This window comes from Pavona decussata, unplaced genomic scaffold, assembly GCF_977016875.1.
Source record: "Pavona decussata unplaced genomic scaffold, jaPavDecu1.1 SCAFFOLD_353, whole genome shotgun sequence".
Taxonomy (NCBI): domain Eukaryota; kingdom Metazoa; phylum Cnidaria; class Anthozoa; order Scleractinia; family Agariciidae; genus Pavona; species Pavona decussata.
In genome coordinates, this window is record NW_028145734.1 from 1,186,927 (window position 1) to 1,205,153 (window position 18,227).

The following is an 18,227-nucleotide window of genomic DNA, read 5'->3' on the forward strand; positions in this document are numbered from 1 at the left end:
TTTCTCATATGAACACGGTATCCCGGTTACCGGGATGAAGTCTATAACCAAACATTCGCGTCTTAGAACGGATATATTTGATTATTAAGACTTATTTATGAGATGTTCTAGTTCAAAATAATTCCTTTTCGTGGTAGAGATAAAGATATAATACTTTTGAGGTTTGCAGAACCGATAAAAATGAAAAATTCTTGCCGGGCTTGTTCGGTAAATGTTACGCTCGATTGACCGCGTCACCACTTTTCATCTCGGTAACCGGGATGAAATTTCCCATATGAACGGACTGCAAAATTCATCCCGCTTACCGAGCCATCCCGGTAACCGGGATCATATGAAGAGGCCCTCATTCATTCATTCATTCATTCATTCATTCACAGCTTTAATCTGTGTCATTAGACCGCGAAACGGTCGCTATCCTTTTTTCTTGAATTTAATTTTACTATCAAGACTATTCCTCAATTAATTAACCCTTCAAATAAACACCAGTCCTTTTCCCTGAAAAAGCTGTACAGTGAGGCGAATTTGAAACGAGACAAACTAACGAGCCAAGCTCTTTTTTGCTGCTACGAATTTCGGGACTATTTGCAAGATTGCGGGTTTGAACGGGACGATCGTGACGTCAGCAACCTTCGAGGTCATGCGCGTTCTGCACGTTTGGCTTCGATGGGCAAGATGGAGTAGTGTAGAGTGTGTTCGTGTCAGGGTTTGAAGGAAACTTTACTCATGGACTTTGAACGTTAAATTTCATTGATTACTTCTGTGGCTCAAGAAATGCCTAAATCAGAAGAGGTGGGAAAAAATGGAATATCTTTGATATTTTTGTCGCTTTCAATTTAAACTCGAACGAAACAGAAATTTTGTCTTGTACTACAGATTTGGTGATGTTTTTTTCTCTTCGCGTAGGGCTTAACTTTTGGCGATTTTACCGCAGAAGAATGGGAAAAATACTTCAACAATTCAGCAGTTCAAATTGGAAGTTCGCCGGCGGTCGAGGTAATTTAAGGCAAACTGCATTTCCTGTGTATTTTTTAATTTCGCTTAACTCGATTTTATTTGCGTGTCTCGGTTTTCTGGTTTTAATCGTTGTATTTCCTATGGTTTCTATGCAGTTCCTCTTCGTCTTTGAGTATTCAGATCCCGAGGAGCCTGACAGTACGTTCAAAGGTGCGTGTTCTAAGCTCAAGTTTTACCAAAGTTTTACAACTGTTAGCAGTCTTGGCGCGGCGTATCTGGGCTAAGCTAGACTGTAATTTCAAGCGTTGTGTTACCAAATAAAGGCTTATAAAATACAAATCTACTTCACTACTCGGCAATCGTGGCGGAAATTCCAATTACCATTAAATTAGCTCGATTAATGTTTTATTGTATAACGTGAAGAACCTCGTGGATCGTGGCTTTTAATCCGGAAGGCGAACAAACTGCGAGGTTGGTTAGTCTGGGCCATATATATATATATATATATATACAGTCACCTGTGGGTGGGGCTCAGAACAAAATTAACATAATCTGTAATAATATTGAGCACCATCTAACCAACAGGAAATGCAAGTTTGTAAATAAATGTATCAGTAGCTCTTTCTTTTGCTGAGTCTGTGGATCAAATTTTGTCAACCTAATATTGTTTGTTAGAATTATGTTGTTAATAAATAATCGTTAAAGGACAATATTGGAGATTGAATTTGGAACCATAAACTTCTGTATGGATGCTCAAGGTATATCTTATGCTCATATCATGTTGCAGGCTTTAGCCAAGGCACACCTTTAATCAACCGTAATATAAGGGAAGTGGTCAAAACTACTACGCTCGAACAGGACTCGCCAAACCACAAAATAGATGGTGGTCTCCTCCTGCAATCCCTCTTCCTCAACCTCAAAAATGATGGCGGCTTTATTTTGCCAATGAGATTCAAACCTCACCTTTCTTGTTTATCTAGCAATGCTGACTCTCACTAGTTGAATATTTCTTTGTCAACTCAAATTTTAAAGCCAATAAAGTTTTGTTTATAATGTTCATGAGATATATGTGGTGTCTTCGATAACCCCTGTATCTAAGGCAAGGTGGGTCCTCTTTGATCAAACTTGTTTTGGCCAATTCAACCAGTTGGAGATTTAACAAAATGCATGGGTTTGGGAGTGGTGGGGGTGGGGTGAGGGGGGTTGCATCCCATTGAAGGAGAGTAGCTATACTCTACTCCTTGAATAGGTCTTTTCCGAGTTGTTTTGTACCTCATTATGAAAGCGAGGCTAAGTGCAAAACTTTTCATGTGAAAATTAGTTTTGATTGCATGTGAATGGAAACTTATTTTCCTGATAAAAACTATGCACAGAGCCTTGCTTTCATAACATGGTTCAAAGCAACTCGGAAGTGGCCTATTGCTATGGAAACTATAATAATATTTAAGTGCAGTCACTGTTGACTTTTCTTTTTGGATTTTCCTTTCACTTGTCCTCAAACCACCAGCCCTCACACAGTTTTTCCATTCAACAGTCCGGTACACCTGTAGCTTAATACTTCACTACTATGCTCCCATGAAAAGTATTGTTGTTGGTCCAATTTGATTTATTTTGTGCAAATGCTCTTGCAAAATAAGGTAAGAAATCCAAGCTTGTCAAACATACTCTCTACATCTTCTGAAATTAATACAACTCCATGGTTCACCTTATTTTACTGTTTTACGTGTTTGATTGTACCTTGCTTTATTTAGGAGATGATCCCAGGACACAGAGCTCATCCAATGACAGTTCTGGAGCTAAAAATGTCACAACAGGGCTGGAAGATTCTGGTGTGGAAGTTGGACAGGAGAGCGAGCAGGAAAGTACGTCAGGAAGAGCAGTAAAATCAGCAGCTGATGTGGGCAATATAGTGTATAATCTGCCTCCTGAAAAACAAACACAAGAAGTGCCAGGCCAAGTGAACCGTAGTAATACTGAACACATTGAATTTGGTGGGAAAAGCATTGTCGAAGAGCATGGTAATGAGACAAGGAAAAGCAAAGCTGCTAGCAGGTGAGATTGTAAGGCTGAAACAATGATTAAGTTTTTATGAGGTCCTTTATAATCACACACTCATGGTCAACAAAGAATATTTATACCGCAGATAACCACTGCATAGCTTGGGTATTACAGTCCTCTCTCTTCTTGGGAGAAGAACCAGATGGTGAGAGAGAGGGCCCATCTTTAGGTTTCTCTAGTTTGTCTTAAATGTAGTATATACGAGTTCTACTTTCCACTCATCCCCACAAGTTGTAGCTTAGAATAATTATTGGTTGTACATATAAATAAAGTTGAACTTATGTATCTCATATGGTACAGTGCTTTCAAGTTAAATTATCAAACTGAGATCTGCTTGTGTTGGTGAGTCTATCATTCATGCAAAGTTGATCTTAAATTGTGTCATTTTATCATGGTGGAGTTAGATGCACAATCTCCTGATGATTAACAAGATAAGATAATGAGCATATTGCTATACCATAACAGACAAAGTAAGGCCTTGTGGTTTGTTTTCTTTTTGTTTCGCAGCCCTCCATCAACAGTGCCCTGTGATGATGACAGTTTCCCACCACTGTCGTCAGTGGTTACAGAGAAATCAATAGAAAAGCCCGAAAATGAAAGGTCGCGTAAGCGCCGCAGACGGAGACGACAGAGGAAACGGTCTGGATCTGTTTCCAGTTCCTCTAGTGAATGTGGTGAAAAGGACAGGGCTTCTTTAAATTCACCTGGATCTGGACCTAAAAACAAACCTACTGGTTCATTGCTGACCGCAGAAAAGGTCAGAGTTGAGAAAGACACTATTAAAGTACATGTGAATGTATCATGTTCAGCTCACAAGGAGGGAAAAGAAGGTAAAAATTCTGTGGACGAGAATATGGCATCAAGAAACAGCACAAACTCTTGCATTTCAGGAAAAGCTGTTAGTGAAAGAAACAGTTCTTCATCTACAGATGGGGCATCAAACAGCCCTGTTCAGAGTGACACAGACGTTAAAGTTGCTTTGAATGTATCACAGGAATCTTGTAGTTCAGACAAGAACAAATCATCAGAACTAGAGAATGGAGATCTTCACACATTATTGGATCGGTGTAAAACATCAACCAATGTAAACCAAGGACTACCAGAAAAGAAAGAGTCCCCAAAGCCCTCGTCATGGGCTGACTTGTTTAAGGGTGGCTCTAAGCCATCCCCTGGCATTGTTATTAAGGTACAGAGTTCTGTTTTAAGGACAGAAAGTTCCGTAGGTTTGGGTGTGAAGAAAACAGAAGACCTTCTTGTTCAAACAATAGTTGGGGTAGAAGAGGACAAGTATGCCAAAAAATTTGCAGGTAACAGCTGTTGTTTTGCTAGATTGTCAGGCAATACAGTGGAACCTTGATTTAACAAACCTCTATACAATGAAGCCCTTGGTATAACAAACGATATTCTCCAGCCCAGCCTCTTAAAATGTATGGAACAGAACCTCAATATAACAAACCTATTTTCCTAGTCCCTTGGCACCTTGTTAAATCAAGTTTCCACTATAAATATATTTTAATCCAGGACCTTGCATTATGGCTACAAGGTGCAGTTGTAAACTTGAAGTGGTGGGATAATCCCCCACAACTGAGCAATTATTATGCCCTCCGTGCCGACACATGTATTGTACCGGTACTAACTCGCTAGTTGATGAAAGAAAAGGTAAAAAAGGTGCCGTCAAAATAATAGAGGGAGGAGTAAAATTCAGTAATGAACTTCACAGAACATTCTTGAGACAGAATCACAGCAATTTCAAGCTCCATGTTAATCATCAGTTAACTTGGTTAGGAACATACCTGTAGGATTTACAATGTCCATACCCGAGATTGTCATAGATTCGTAATTCCAAAATGGTGAAGTGGCCGTGACGACAGTTGATTTTCGTAATATATATTTTTGTTAAGTTATGTTTAATGTTTGTGTTCATTTGCAGAAACTATCCAGAAACAACAATTAAACTACAATCAGAAGGCTTTCACTCCACGAGGACTAACCAACAGAGGAAACTGGTGTTACATAAATGCTGTATCCATTGATTAATCTATTTTGGTGATAATACCGTCGGTTGCATCTAGGCGTGGATGTTGTAGGTTAAAATGAATCCCAGGTTAAAATGATTTCAACCTAGGTTGATTTGTATTTTCCTTTGTTTCAGATGTAAATTACTCAACCTGAACAAAGGAAAATACAAATCAACCTAGGTTGAAATCATTTTAACCTGGATTCATTTTAACCTACAACATGGACACGAGACAAAAAACATGTTCTAATAGGGTGCCAGACATGACAGTTTTGCCGCCAAACATTTGAGGTTTGACAGCCGTTAGGCAAACTGTCGCGCAAGATCAGTGCATTCCACTCATAAGCTTATTTCATTTTTCTCAACTTGCAGGCATATTTCTCTCTTAGAAACAGCACAGTTGCCTCCAGGAAGTATTCTTAACATCTAAAAATGCTTGCAAAGAATATTTTGTTGAGCAAAAACAAACCAAGTCGACAGCAGCCGCCCACTCCAAACTTCGAAATATGTTTGGCACCAAAACATGTCATGTTTGTACCCAATTAGAACTTGTTATTTCCTCCCATGTACACGCTTAGAAGCAACCGACGGTACATGTGTTGGAGTATCTCATATAACCTAAATGTTGTGGCACTCGCCATTCACTTGAGTTTCCTCAAGACTATTAGTTGCCTTGTTGGAGCTTATTAGCCCAAAGGCACCTAATATTTGAAAGCATGACCTCCTGCATGTATATGGCTTTCTATGATTTGGGCCTCTAGAAACTTCTCTTAGCCAACTGCTTTGCATTTCTGTTGACATTTTACTGTAAGAACTAAAACTTTTAAGAAAATACCAGTAATAAGAAAATAGAGGTGCCTGTTGGGAGACAGATTATGCAAATTGGGAAACCTGTCCAATGCTCGCTTACATAATGTAAAAAGCTATTCTAATGAACACCAATGGTTTTCAGATTCTTCATTTGAACAGCTGATTACTGAAACACATAATGAATTCAAAAATTTAAACTTTTATTGATTTATAAGAAAACCCTACTCGTCTTCACATTCCCATCCTGTTTTATGTTGTGAAACATGTATGGTGATTGAATGATTGATTGGTTGGTTGGTTAATTGATTGATTGATTGATTGATTGATTGATTGATTGATTGATTGATTGATTGCATCTCAGTGAAAAATCCAAATGGGACAATATGATTATGACCAATTTGTCTGAACTACCAAATCCAATCAAAGTAGTGGTTTGAAATGACTGATGTGAAATAAGACTATCCTTGAATGTTACTTGTTGTTTCTCCTTGACTATCTTGTCTTCAGACCTTGCAGGCACTGGTGGGTTGTTCACCGTTCTATAATCTGTTGAGACAACTTCCTTTCATCAAGGAGAGGGGACCAACATCAACACCCATTCTGGATAGCTTGTAAGAGACATTAATCTTGTTAATGACAGTCCACTTTTGTCCTGGTTTGAATTTGCATCCATTTTCACTGCTTAGCATACATACAAGTTATGTCTATTGAGAAAGAGAGAGGGAGTGAAGAAACAAAGACAAGAAGAATTGATGCAGTGTGGAAGAACCACAGTCGACTCCCGATAACTTGAACCTTCAAGGGAAATTGAAAAAGGTTCGAGTTATCGGGAGTTCAAGTTATCGAGGGTAAAATTATATAGAGAATGACCTGAAAGGAAAGGAAAATTGGTTCGAATTAGCGAGGGTTCGAGTTATCAGGAGTCGACTGTAGTAGAAACGATAAAACCATATGAGCCCCACCAGTTGGCCTGAGTTAAAAAAAAAATTTTTTTGTCAGTTTATTTCAATCAAGCTGCAATCATGGAAAAACATCTTTATTGGGGCAAATTGGATTTTCTCTTTTCGCAATAATTATACCCATGCCAAGAGATAATTATTTTCCCACCACCCTCCACTTCACTTGCAATGTTGAACCCATGGGTCCAGAAGGCTACTTACAGCTTTACAAGACAACACTGATTTAGGAAAAGAGTTTGGAAGAAGTTGCATTTAATAGCAGAATAATTTGAGAAGTAGAATAACCTTGTTAGTGTAACTTTTAAATTTTAAGCTTTGTCCCAAGATCTTTTGCTCAGGATTGTAGAATGTCATACATGTGCTGGAATAACCCATTCTGGAAGCTGGGTCCATGAATTGTCAATGACCTATTCATTGTCATTCCATTTTTTTTACAGAGTAAGATATATGAATGAATTTAAAGAGCTACCAGCTAAACCAGGTGGGACATTAAAACTTTATTTGGTTCCTTTGATTTTACACTGTAGTTTAAAGAACGGATCAGGACTGTTTCTTAGTAGTGGTCAGTCCAGTGAATTCTTTGTATGTTGACATAATGTCAAGAGAAATAGATGCTGATCACATTTTTTAAGATTGCTCACCACATGTAGCTTGAAATGTGTGCCCATGTTTATTTCTTACAGCTAATTCTTCCACAACACCCAAGATTGAGTTCAGCATCGGTGAACCATTTGAGCCTTCATGTGTTTACAAGATGCTGTCAGCAATCCAAAGTTCACTGTCAGCTAAAGTGAGTCTGGAATGTAATAATTAATGGCTATTATGCACTGCCGGTGCATTGCTTTAGGTCCTTGATCAGAGCAAATTGATCAATTGATTTCTTTTGTTCTCAATTAACTACCAATAAAAATTTAAATAAGTTTTAAGTTATTCATTAAATGCTGTGGAAATGCGGGTTTTCTGAGAGGGACGCTTTTCTTTTATTACTCTAAACAAAAGAAAAGCGTCCCTCTCAGAAAACACGCATTTCCACAGCATTTAATGAATAACTTATAATATTATTATCAACACAATAGGCTTACGAGCATTTTCTGTTGTTTACGGTAATACTGCATTGTAACACTTTTCTGTTTCGAAACTTTTGCGTTCATTTCAGTTTGTTTGAGAATGGAATTATCTGAATATGGTCTCCGCTTTTAGCCAAGTATTTTCAATTTATATGTTTCAAAAACCTTCCCGATTAAAACGGACAGAAGGTTATGGTCTCGGCTTATAGACAAATAAATATGGTAGTTCTCCGTTGATATAGATCAGATGTTTATTTTTACTGTTGTGATAGTGTAACAAGAAATCTGATATTCTTCAACTGTTGTTTGTTTAGAGCATGAACAAGTTGCCATACATAAAAGTGTGTGAACAACATGTCTTTGAGTGAAAAAAACATGATACATGGATTTCACAACAGTATCATTTCTGCCGTGAGAAAGTAATATAAATTATGCCATATGATTGGTTTACACCAGTTGGTAAATGAAATTTACTTTGCAATTTTTCAGTGTGTTTATTTCTGTTTCACAATAAAAGCTACCAATACAACTACAGTAAATTAAACATACTCCAGAATTTAATATTCATTTTTTTGGTGTCAAGGGTCGACAGGAAGATGCTCAAGAATTTCTCAGTTGTATTCTGAATGGAATGCATGAGGAAATGCTGCAACTTTGCAAGCTGGTTTCCATGCCAATCAGTGGTAAGTTTTGGAATGGATTAATAATAATAATGATGATGATGATGATGATAATAATAATACAATAATATTTATACAGGATAACCCCGTCAGTGTAACAAACACTGTTATCAAAGGGTGTCCTGTTATTAAAAATACATAAAAAATGAGAAATAGATAACAAGAAGACTTAGAAAGAGTACAAAAACTTTTCTTCTTCCATTTTTCCACCCCAAATGTGTCATCAAATGTTTTTGTTGGTTGGTCAACAAATGAAGTCATGCTTTGTCATGGTGTGGCTACACTTACACTGCAGATGCGACCAACAGTAATATTTTTAATTTACGGTCATAAGGACAAACCTTCAACTCTTGTAGTTTAATCTCTTTGTTGTGATCTGTATCTGTGTAGCTGTAGAGAAGGACACTCCAGAAGTGTTTATAGAGACTGAACATGCTGCGCATGACGGTGAACAAACTGCCGAGGTACAGGAAGATGATGGAGACTGGGAACAAGTTGGACCCAGGAACAAATCAATGGTTACCAGAATGGTAAGAGGATTTAGAGGAACTGTTATTCAGTTGATCCCAGTGACAACATGCTTATTCTTCTCACTCTCCACATTGTTCTTGTTGAGAATTTGTAAGATATCAAGACATTTTGTTGGAGTTGATCCTTTCATTTTCTCTCACAGTGTGTACGTTTGATTAAGCAATAAATTATATTGTAGTTAGGAGAAATTAGATTTTGTCCAATGGTCACCACAGTCAACTCCCTTTAGTGTGGACACCCTCGGGACCATGAATTAGTGTCCTTAATAGTGAGAGTCTGTAATAGCGGGAATATATTTCAGTCAAACGTCTGTAATTTATTTTTGCCAGGGATTTACCTGCTGTCTGTATTATCCGAGTGTCTGTAATGGCGAGTTGTCCACAAGGGTTGAGTCAACTGTATTCGAAATTTAATTTTTAGTAACCTTTTTCTGAGTTTCAAATCTTCAAATTGACAGTCTCCTCTCTGTTTGCAGGCATCATACCCACAGTCACTTATTTCAGATATATTTGGTGGATTCCTGCGTTCCTCTGTGCACCAGGCTGGTTTGAAAGATTCTGCTAATGTGGAACCTTTCTTTGAGCTTCAGTTGGATGTGCAGGTTGGTAGTCAGACCATTGGATTCTGTACGATGTTCTGGGAAGAAAAACTGTGTCCTTAACCTCTGATTAAATTCTTGGATAAGTTTGTTCATGGAATTAATTTTAGAGATATTTTGAATTACGTTTACGGCAAACAGAGAACGGCAGAAATGACCATTTGACCATGTTTTGCATAAATTTGATGCTCACTGGTTTCAGTTTCCAAATAAAATTTAGTTGTTTTGCATAAGCATCAAAGGACAGAATTATTTTGTACTATTGTCATCCATGTACTAAAGTTTTCAACTAAACATAAACACGAATCTCACATTTGCCGTAAATGCAATTCTTAATCTCTCTATTATTTTAGGTTTTATTGAAACCGCCGGCTCCCCAAAAATGGGAATAAATTTACATACATGTACAACATTATTTAGTCCAAAATGAAAGATATCCACGTGTTCCTGATCCAAGTTGTTTGTAGGCCATCAAGCCAGATCCTCAAGGTTTTCAATATGACATTGGTAATGTGTGTGGTAGTTTCTCATAATTTGAGCGACATGATAACTGTTGCATATTAGCAAAATTATAAGGATTTGTTCGATGGAAAAACCTTTTGCTACTGAAGAGGTTATATTGCTACCAGGTTTTGAATGAAAATTGTTCACCTGAATTCCTCTGCTTGTCTGTTTGTGTCTTGTGTGGTTTTGGGGTCAATTTAAAGCGATTCTAGGGAGCTTTAGCACCATACAAAGTCAGAAATAATGGAACTAATTTGATCCTGACTCAAAGGTCCGCTGGTCTGTCAGTTGTTATAGGCTTGTTATAATAATTATTTGTAATCAAAAATATTGTTATGTATAGTGTTGTAAGTATTCTTAGATGTAATTTGTAATTGAAAAAAACAGTTGTTATAGGCTGTCAGGTGTCACCTTCATTGAAAAAGGTCCATCTATTTACTAGACTGTCACATCAGTGGAAGAAGCTTTGAAGAATCTGGCACTGAAGGAAGAGGTACAGGGATACACATGTACCAAGACAAAACTACAGGTAAGTAGGGGCAAAACTTAGGAGGGTTTTAAATAACAATGAATGTATGATGGAGGTGGCTTAAATAAATGACTTCCGCTTGGGTTGTAGAAGCCTCAGTCAATGTCACCTCAAACAGTCTTACTCAGGACTTCACTCACCTGGATGATCATAATAAGTAAATTATTAACTTATGACATGACTCTTGGGTTCAAACCATTTACAGTCAAAGGTAGATGTAATACATCTCAAGCCATACAACCCTTAGCAGTTAACGGGCAGTTATAGTAATGAAAAGAGGGTTTAGGGTTGAACACGACATACTTGGTGCTTCTTTTAAGTCTTGAAGAGATAGAAACTGCTTATTTCTGAGGTCAGCCTAGCTGAATAAACATCCAACTATTGGCAGTTATCATGGAAATGACAAGAATGTACCATCAGCTCCACAAGTTATGGAAAAATTGTAAAGGACCCGTCTTTGTCCTTTTTGCATTGCTAAGTTTGATGTGGTGTTGTTCTTGTCAGGTTGATATCTCCCGGCGTGTGACACTGGAAGGCCTGCCAAGGATTCTTATTCTTCATTTGAAGAGGTTTATTTACTCCAAAGCTGGAAGTCAAAAGTTGCAGAAGGTGGTTGATTACCCCCTTGAGCTGACAATTGGCAAAGGTAACAGTACACTAAAGAAGATGTTTCTTGTGCATTTTTAACATTCACAAATATTGCAAAAAGTTGATATAAACACCCCTGATAAAGTGTATAAGACAGAATTCTCTTATTTGCTTGATCAAAATAATGTTAATGTTGTTTTTGTATGAAAATTTTAAAAAAATCCCTATCAATTTTTTTCCACGCATTTGAGGCACATAAAAGCGTCAAATGTCACTTCTGATTGGGTACAATACTGGGCTGTGACGTCAATACATGAATGCTCTATTCCTCAGTTGCACAGTTGTCTTCCTCTGCATGCAAAAACAAATTAACAAAATCTGTATTTTTTTCATAACCCGCATTACAAATAACCTGCAACCCAGCTGTTTCCCCCCTGATTATGCCATCCTTTTAGGCTTGTTTAGATGTACTTTGTCTTGTCACGGTTATTTAGTTGCAGCTCCGAGCGAAATTCTGCATTAACCTGGACTTCTTGTTTTTGATAGAACTGTTGTCATCAAACGTGAAAAGCAAATACTCTGCTGCCCAAAAAACCTACAAGCTCTTCGCTGGTGAGTTTGTCTGATAGTTGCAGTAACTCTCGCAGCACGAGGAGCATTCTCAGGAAACGATCCGGCATTATCCTGCAATTTGAACTCTTTTTTTCTGCTGCACACAACGGAAACCAAGCCCTGCTGACCCAAATTTGCCTCCTTCCCCCTTCCCCCCATTATTGCAAACCATTCCCCAAGAACTGTCTTTCTTGTAGAACAACTAAACATTGAAACGATTGTAACGGGTGCGGGGGGACCAGCGGAAACTACTTTTGAAGAAAAAGATAATTTGTGCAAACAGCAGGGCGGTTTACAATCTAACAACTATTTCTTATGATTATTGTAGCCCGAGTGATCTTAGAGTGCTAATAAGACTGTTTTTACTAGTGTGACTAGATGTGCGACAGTTTCGTCGCATAAACACAAATTGAAACCAGTGAAATGACCACTTGGACGTCACTGCACGTTTGGAATCCTTGTCCAGACAAACTGTCATCCGCTTTGGCGAAGGGCTAACGTTGCATTCCAACCTCTTTACGGCAGCAGAATTACCTGATTGAACAAGCCTGTTGATAAAACCAAACTAACCCTCTAAATTATCATTCACTTTTCTAGGACTGTTTAATCGGGTTTATTTACTGATGGAATACGTGTGATGATCACATTAATTCCATTGCGCATATGCCACACGTGACATTCCAATCCTAGCAGTATGCAGGATGTTTGTCCCAAGAGCCTTGTTTAACGGCCTTAGCTCCCATGAGTCTTCTGTAGCTCAGTGGTAGAGCATCCGAGCTAGTAATCGGAAGGTCTTAGGTTCGACTCCTGATAGGAGCACTCGGATTTCCTTTTTCCGAGTATGCCTGTGTCATTCACTGAATAATACATCATTCTTATTTATTTTCTGATGTTTGTCTTTCATTTTCTCTGTAGTGGTGTACCACCATGGAAAGAACGCATGGGGAGGTCACTACACCAGCGATGTGTGTCACCCTGTTTATGGCTGGATCAGAGCGGATGACACAAGACTCAAAACCGTGCCGTCAAACTACGTGTTAAAACCCACACAGGGTAAAGACCCTTACATGCTGTTCTATCGCAGGACTGACCTCATGCCGTGATAGAAGGGATTGAGTGGGGACTGAGTGGATTATTAGGGAGCTTTAGCAACGACGACGGTAACGGCAACGAAAAGTCACTATTAAAATGAATTCGCGTTTTCCCAAACGTCCTCGCGATTATTCCAACTCGCTTTAAATGTCAAATGTAGGTGAAATTTCCTGGAGTTGAATTCTTGGAGACCGCACCCAAGTTTAGAAAGAGAAAGAAAAATTCGCCGTCGTGTGTTTACATCATCCATAAAACGTCCCATCAGAAATTTCGCGTCCTAGTCGTGTAGTGACGGCAAAGAAATGTACCAAAAAGTGTAATGCACGTGCAGAGTTGTTGTTTTGGTTATTAAGCCTATTGCTATTTGTCGTTGCCGTTGCCGTTGCCGTTGTTGTTGGTAAAGCTCCTTATTATTAGTGGTTGGGTATAGGGATAGATTAGAAGCGTCTTATTGACCCTTAGTTTTTGCAATTTGTTAGAAACATACGTGTAATTATGTCATGGTAAAAGATAAGCCTTGTCAGTTCGCACGAGATAGAAGAGTGGGTTTTCGTAATCTGGGAAACATATTTGACAGTGAGGCTCCATAAGATGCCGATTCCGCTGTTTTCCCCTTCACTCATTATGAAGAACCACTCTAATAGAATACCCAAGGTTACAATGAAATATTTGGTTTATCAACTGAGTTAATAAAGTAATTTGGCCATCGTATAGAGATTCGAGAGCTGGAGTTTCGAACGTGTTATTGGATTCGCTGATCGCTCAGACGAAGGCTAAGTAGCGCTCGAAACGCCAGCTCTTGTACTCGGTTGATAAAAAAAAAATATTCGTTTCACTGCCCCACCGACGCAGCATCACAGTTTCTTTAGAAACTAAAACCCTCAGCAGAGTTACAGTTTTGTACATAGTGACATGGCGTTTGTAACCGAGACATAGGCGATGTTTACTTCCTACTCTCTCCACGTGCATCGTGTTGTTCTTTCGGCAGCTTAGTCAGTTCTCTGATTTTAAGCCGAGAAAGTCAAGCCAAATTTCACTTCCATAGCAAAAATGTTTTTCGCTCCACAGAACTGTAACGTGATTTATTGTGACACATACTTATAACACATTCGTGGAAATCGACCACCCGTGTGAGCAAGACTTGATGATACTGTTTCTATAAAACCAACTGGAGACAGAATTTATTAGTGTTAAATAGGAAGTTGTAGATTAGGATTAGTATTTTTAGTAGGCAGTAATGGTACAATTCGAATCGAATTCGGAAGAAAAATAACAAAAGACAAAAGAAAAAGAAAAAAGAGACCTTGCGAGTTGACTTAATGTATTCTTTCTACACGATCACAGCGAATATAAAATATTTTCTAACCAAGGGATTTATATAACGGGAAGTTTCTACAAATTTATTATGATTCAGCCAGTCTACTGATTTCGAATCAACTCTTATTAAAACAATAACAAACTGGCATGTATGAATCCGTCAAGGAATAGTGCCTTTGCGTAGAATAGTTGAAGAGATGCAAAAATTATCCTTGTTTGCAACATTTGAGATGAATTCACTAACTGCGAAAGAGCTAAACGGTGTCACAAACACGAGTCGGTTCAGTTGTTCAAGATAAGCGTATCAATTCTGGGGCATTGAATTTGTTAGAATTTAAACCTTTTCAATGCCAAAAGTGTTGAAGTATGAAAGAGGAAAGCCATTTTGCAAAAACATTGGAAAACCAAAGAGCGGATAACTTATGCCCAGATGTCATCTCAGGCTGGACAGTGAATTGTCCTCTGGATAAAGATTAGCCTTACAACTTCTTTTACATGTTCACACCAAAGGATTTCACCACAGATCGACTCGTACCACATTACTTGATTCAAGGTCTTTACCCTTAGTTGTGAAGGGGTTTTGGCGTTTGGATCTGGATATTTTTACAAATGAACTGATATTCCTGTACATACATACATTGTAGGTTGTGAAGGTTCTGTAGATAGATCAAGCGGTTAAAATCAGAAAATTTTAAGAGGCGTTTCAGTCCCAGTGATTGTCATGGCGGGAAAAAGACCCCGTGTAAGAACAAAAGCGCGGGAAAAGTCGCGCTAGCCTAGCTTCAGTCTGATTGGCTGAGAATGCTGCATTTCTGTTGATTGCTTAGAGCATGCGTAGAAATTTGGTAAAATCAAAATCAAAATAAATTATTACTTTCAGAAAGTATATTTGGTGGGTGATGGATGATCGAAGCTTGATTGAGGACGAGACACCAGGCAGTTGGTGTGAGTTATGTCAGGCAGTAGAATAGTTATATATCTAAACATTTTCTGTCCGTTTATTAGTCGTAAATAGTAAAATTATGTACGACGTTAACGCTGTAAAGCCCAGACTAAATAGGCTGGTTTTGTAATTGTTGCAATACACCTCGACAAATTGAGCCCCCGTCAACTTGAACCTTTCTAACTCGAAACGAAAGTGGTTTCCACTGCTTTTATTTAGACTCGTCCACTAAGGCTTGAACTTTGCGCCAGCTCACAGTTTTAATTCTTTTTTTACTTGCTTTGACGGTTCGAGCTATCAGATCAATTCAATTGTTACCAATATCACCAGCCAATTATGTGGAAAGCAAATAGTGCAACGGTGCCAAGCCCAGGAAAACGCGTAATTCTAAGTCAGGCCTTGGCTCGTTTGGCAAAAATCGCACCACTGATCCTGAAAGAACAAACAAGAAACCACTTGTGCCTCAGTGGATTGGTTGCAGGCGTTTTCCCGCGCTTGCCACCTATCACGTGTATTTGTTTCGAGTTTTGATTGGTTCATTGAGTTAACGTCTGTTGTGATTGGCCGCTCAACTGTACACGTATATAACATCGACACAATAGGCAGTGAACAGGTAAACATTTGTGAACTCTACTGTTGGACCATGTGAAGGTGTACAAAATGCCAGCGACTTTGAGAGTTGGAAATCACATCACTTGAAAGCTAAACGTTAACATTTGCGTACGATAGCTTGGAAAGCGAGGACGAGTGAACTAAATAAAGAAACTGGAGAGATACGAGAGGCACTTCAACGTGGATGAAAAAAAGACGTAGACGTGGAAATTTTCTGTGTGCTTTGAAATGTTGTCTCGAAAAGAGTTAGATTGACCCGCCGAAAGGGAGATTTGTAATAAACACTATCTTTATATTTAGAGACTTTCAAGTATGACCAGCTTTCTATTAAGTATAAAGAATGGAGTTAGTTACAGAATATTCGTTGATACATGGGCTGATATATATTCTTATAACCTGTGTAACTGAGAAACGCGAACTCCTGTTCGGATGAAGGTGTATATTCCGTCCGCTCAGCGGTCAAGAAAACTGAATTCGGATGAATTAAAAAATGAAAAGGGTTTAACCCCGTCAATTCTCACAGCTCAATTCCAGCACAAAAATTAGTTGAATGTGGTTCTTAAAGAATCGAGTTATAATTCAACAAAGGTAGCAATTCATTTCAAGCAAAAGCACAAAGATAAACCATACCACTTCAATCCTAACCATTTGTGTGGTCAAATTGAAGCCTCTATATTAGATAATAGTTGAACATTATTTGGCAACACTTCTTTTTTGCTTCATTAATATTGTTTTGCGTTTGTTTGTTTTTTGTTAATAGCGAGGCTACATCTCGTTCAAGCTGTGTTACTGGTGATGTTGTTGTCAAACACCACCAGCTGGTTTTGTCTTCCGATATCTGATCAAGGTTCCTTGAAGAGAGGCTTTGATTTGATCACATCTAACCTTTCCATTCACTAACGGAAGTCAAAATATACTACGGCCGTACAAAACAACGTCGTCTAACGTAAAAAATCTTTACATACAGTCCACGCTCTGGGGTACAACTTTCAGAACGATTTGCGACTAAATAAATGATGATTTGTACCGAGAGGTTGTCAGTTTACTGTTCGCGAGGGTCTTTTCTCACCTCACTATGCGAAGTATGGACATATGTTTAAACTTTCTCTTCCTGGGTAATGGTAATGTATTATAATGAGTTTGAAACAATGGAAAATAAAATTTAAACCAAGAATATAATTGAACCACAACATACACGCGCACCAACAGGACATTGCAGCTTTAAGCCATCTGATTGGTTCCCAGCTCGGTGTACAAACGCAATATACCATGACTGCCTTTCCGGGAAGATCCTTATTTTCAAAATTGACCGTTGATCTCCTTTATTTCCTTACTTCCGAACAAGTTACAGTAATGGCATTGCCAAGGAGGAGAAGGTTTCGTTCATAAGGGCTAAATAAAATAGTTTCGTTCGCCAACGATTGGTTTGGATAACCCCACACCTTTGTTTGGCCTTAAAGAAGACGCAAGGAGTTTTTGACCTTTCACATCATCTGTCCCGAGGAGCGCAATTACTATGCGCTTCGTAATCTAATCACTTCTTCGTTGTGTTTTTTCAGCGCTTTATAATAGTATGCCCTTAGCTGAGGTACAAAGGCAGGAAACTAGGAAGGTCAGGTTATGAATTGCTGTGAGTCCGTTCACCTCCAAGATTGTCTGGACGTTTTGTTGAAATTTACCAAATGAGTTAAAATTTTTGGATAATTTTGTGCTAAAACAAACCGGACAGTGAACAAGACAACTTGGCAATTTAGTGTAACCTGGAACGTTTACATACAAAACTAATCGAAACTGTTTTTCAAGCGGGTAGACCTCTCAAATGATTAATAACTATTGGGCGGAATGATGATTTGACACGTAAAAAAGGTTTTAAGTCATTTATTAAGTTTTCAACAATTTACAAAGCTATTGGTATAGCGCTAAATAATTCTGGTATTCTGGTGAGATGGTTTGTCGAGCTCCGTTTCAATGGGAAATAATACATATAATAGCAGAAAATAAGCCGTTAACCGCGGTGAAAAAAAATTGTGCGACAGCCCTTCCTCAAAACGTAGAAACACGTGTGTGCAAAAATTCAGCGTGCACATTTCATGACTAGTTTCATGAAGTATTAAAGTAAGATCAAGACCTAGACTCCATACAGCTGTTTCGACAAAGGTTGTCCAAAAAAGCGTACGCGACAATACCGAAAGGTATTCTAGGAAATACCCAATAAATTTCAATAAAAGCTCAGAATCCAGAGATGGCGGGCAATATGGATTCTGAGCTTTAATTGAAATTTATTGGGTCTTTCCTAGACTACCTTTCGGCATTGTCGCGTACGCTTTTACGCTTTTTGGGACAACCTTTGTCGAAC

The 18,227-nt window shown here is 38.4% G+C and overlaps 1 protein-coding gene across 1 annotated transcript; it reads left to right on the plus strand.

The window, feature by feature from the left end:
• The first annotated feature begins 645 nt into the window (after positions 1-645).
• On the plus strand, positions 646-13,206 carry LOC146453099 (ubiquitin carboxyl-terminal hydrolase 10-like). The gene is made up of 16 exons (XM_085097100.1): positions 646-789; positions 904-993; positions 1,110-1,164; positions 2,706-3,006; positions 3,520-4,319; positions 4,943-5,034; positions 6,347-6,450; positions 7,236-7,279; positions 7,482-7,588; positions 8,449-8,548; positions 8,936-9,075; positions 9,552-9,677; positions 10,621-10,707; positions 11,212-11,353; positions 11,842-11,907; positions 12,823-13,206. Exons 1-16 carry the CDS (start codon positions 772-774, stop codon positions 13,008-13,010), a joined length of 2,460 nt encoding a protein of 819 aa, XP_084953226.1. The 5' UTR covers positions 646-771; the 3' UTR covers positions 13,011-13,206.
• Positions 13,207-18,227: the final 5,021 nt, after the last annotated feature.

Bases quoted from the DNA above. Each gene is read 5' to 3' on its own strand.
- LOC146453099 (XM_085097100.1), top strand. The intron at 1,165-2,705 runs GTGCGTGTTCTA...TGCTTTATTTAG, and splicing joins GCCTGACAGTACGTTCAAAG to GAGATGATCCCAGGACACAG. The intron at 11,908-12,822 runs GTGAGTTTGTCT...TTTTCTCTGTAG, and splicing joins AACCTACAAGCTCTTCGCTG to TGGTGTACCACCATGGAAAG.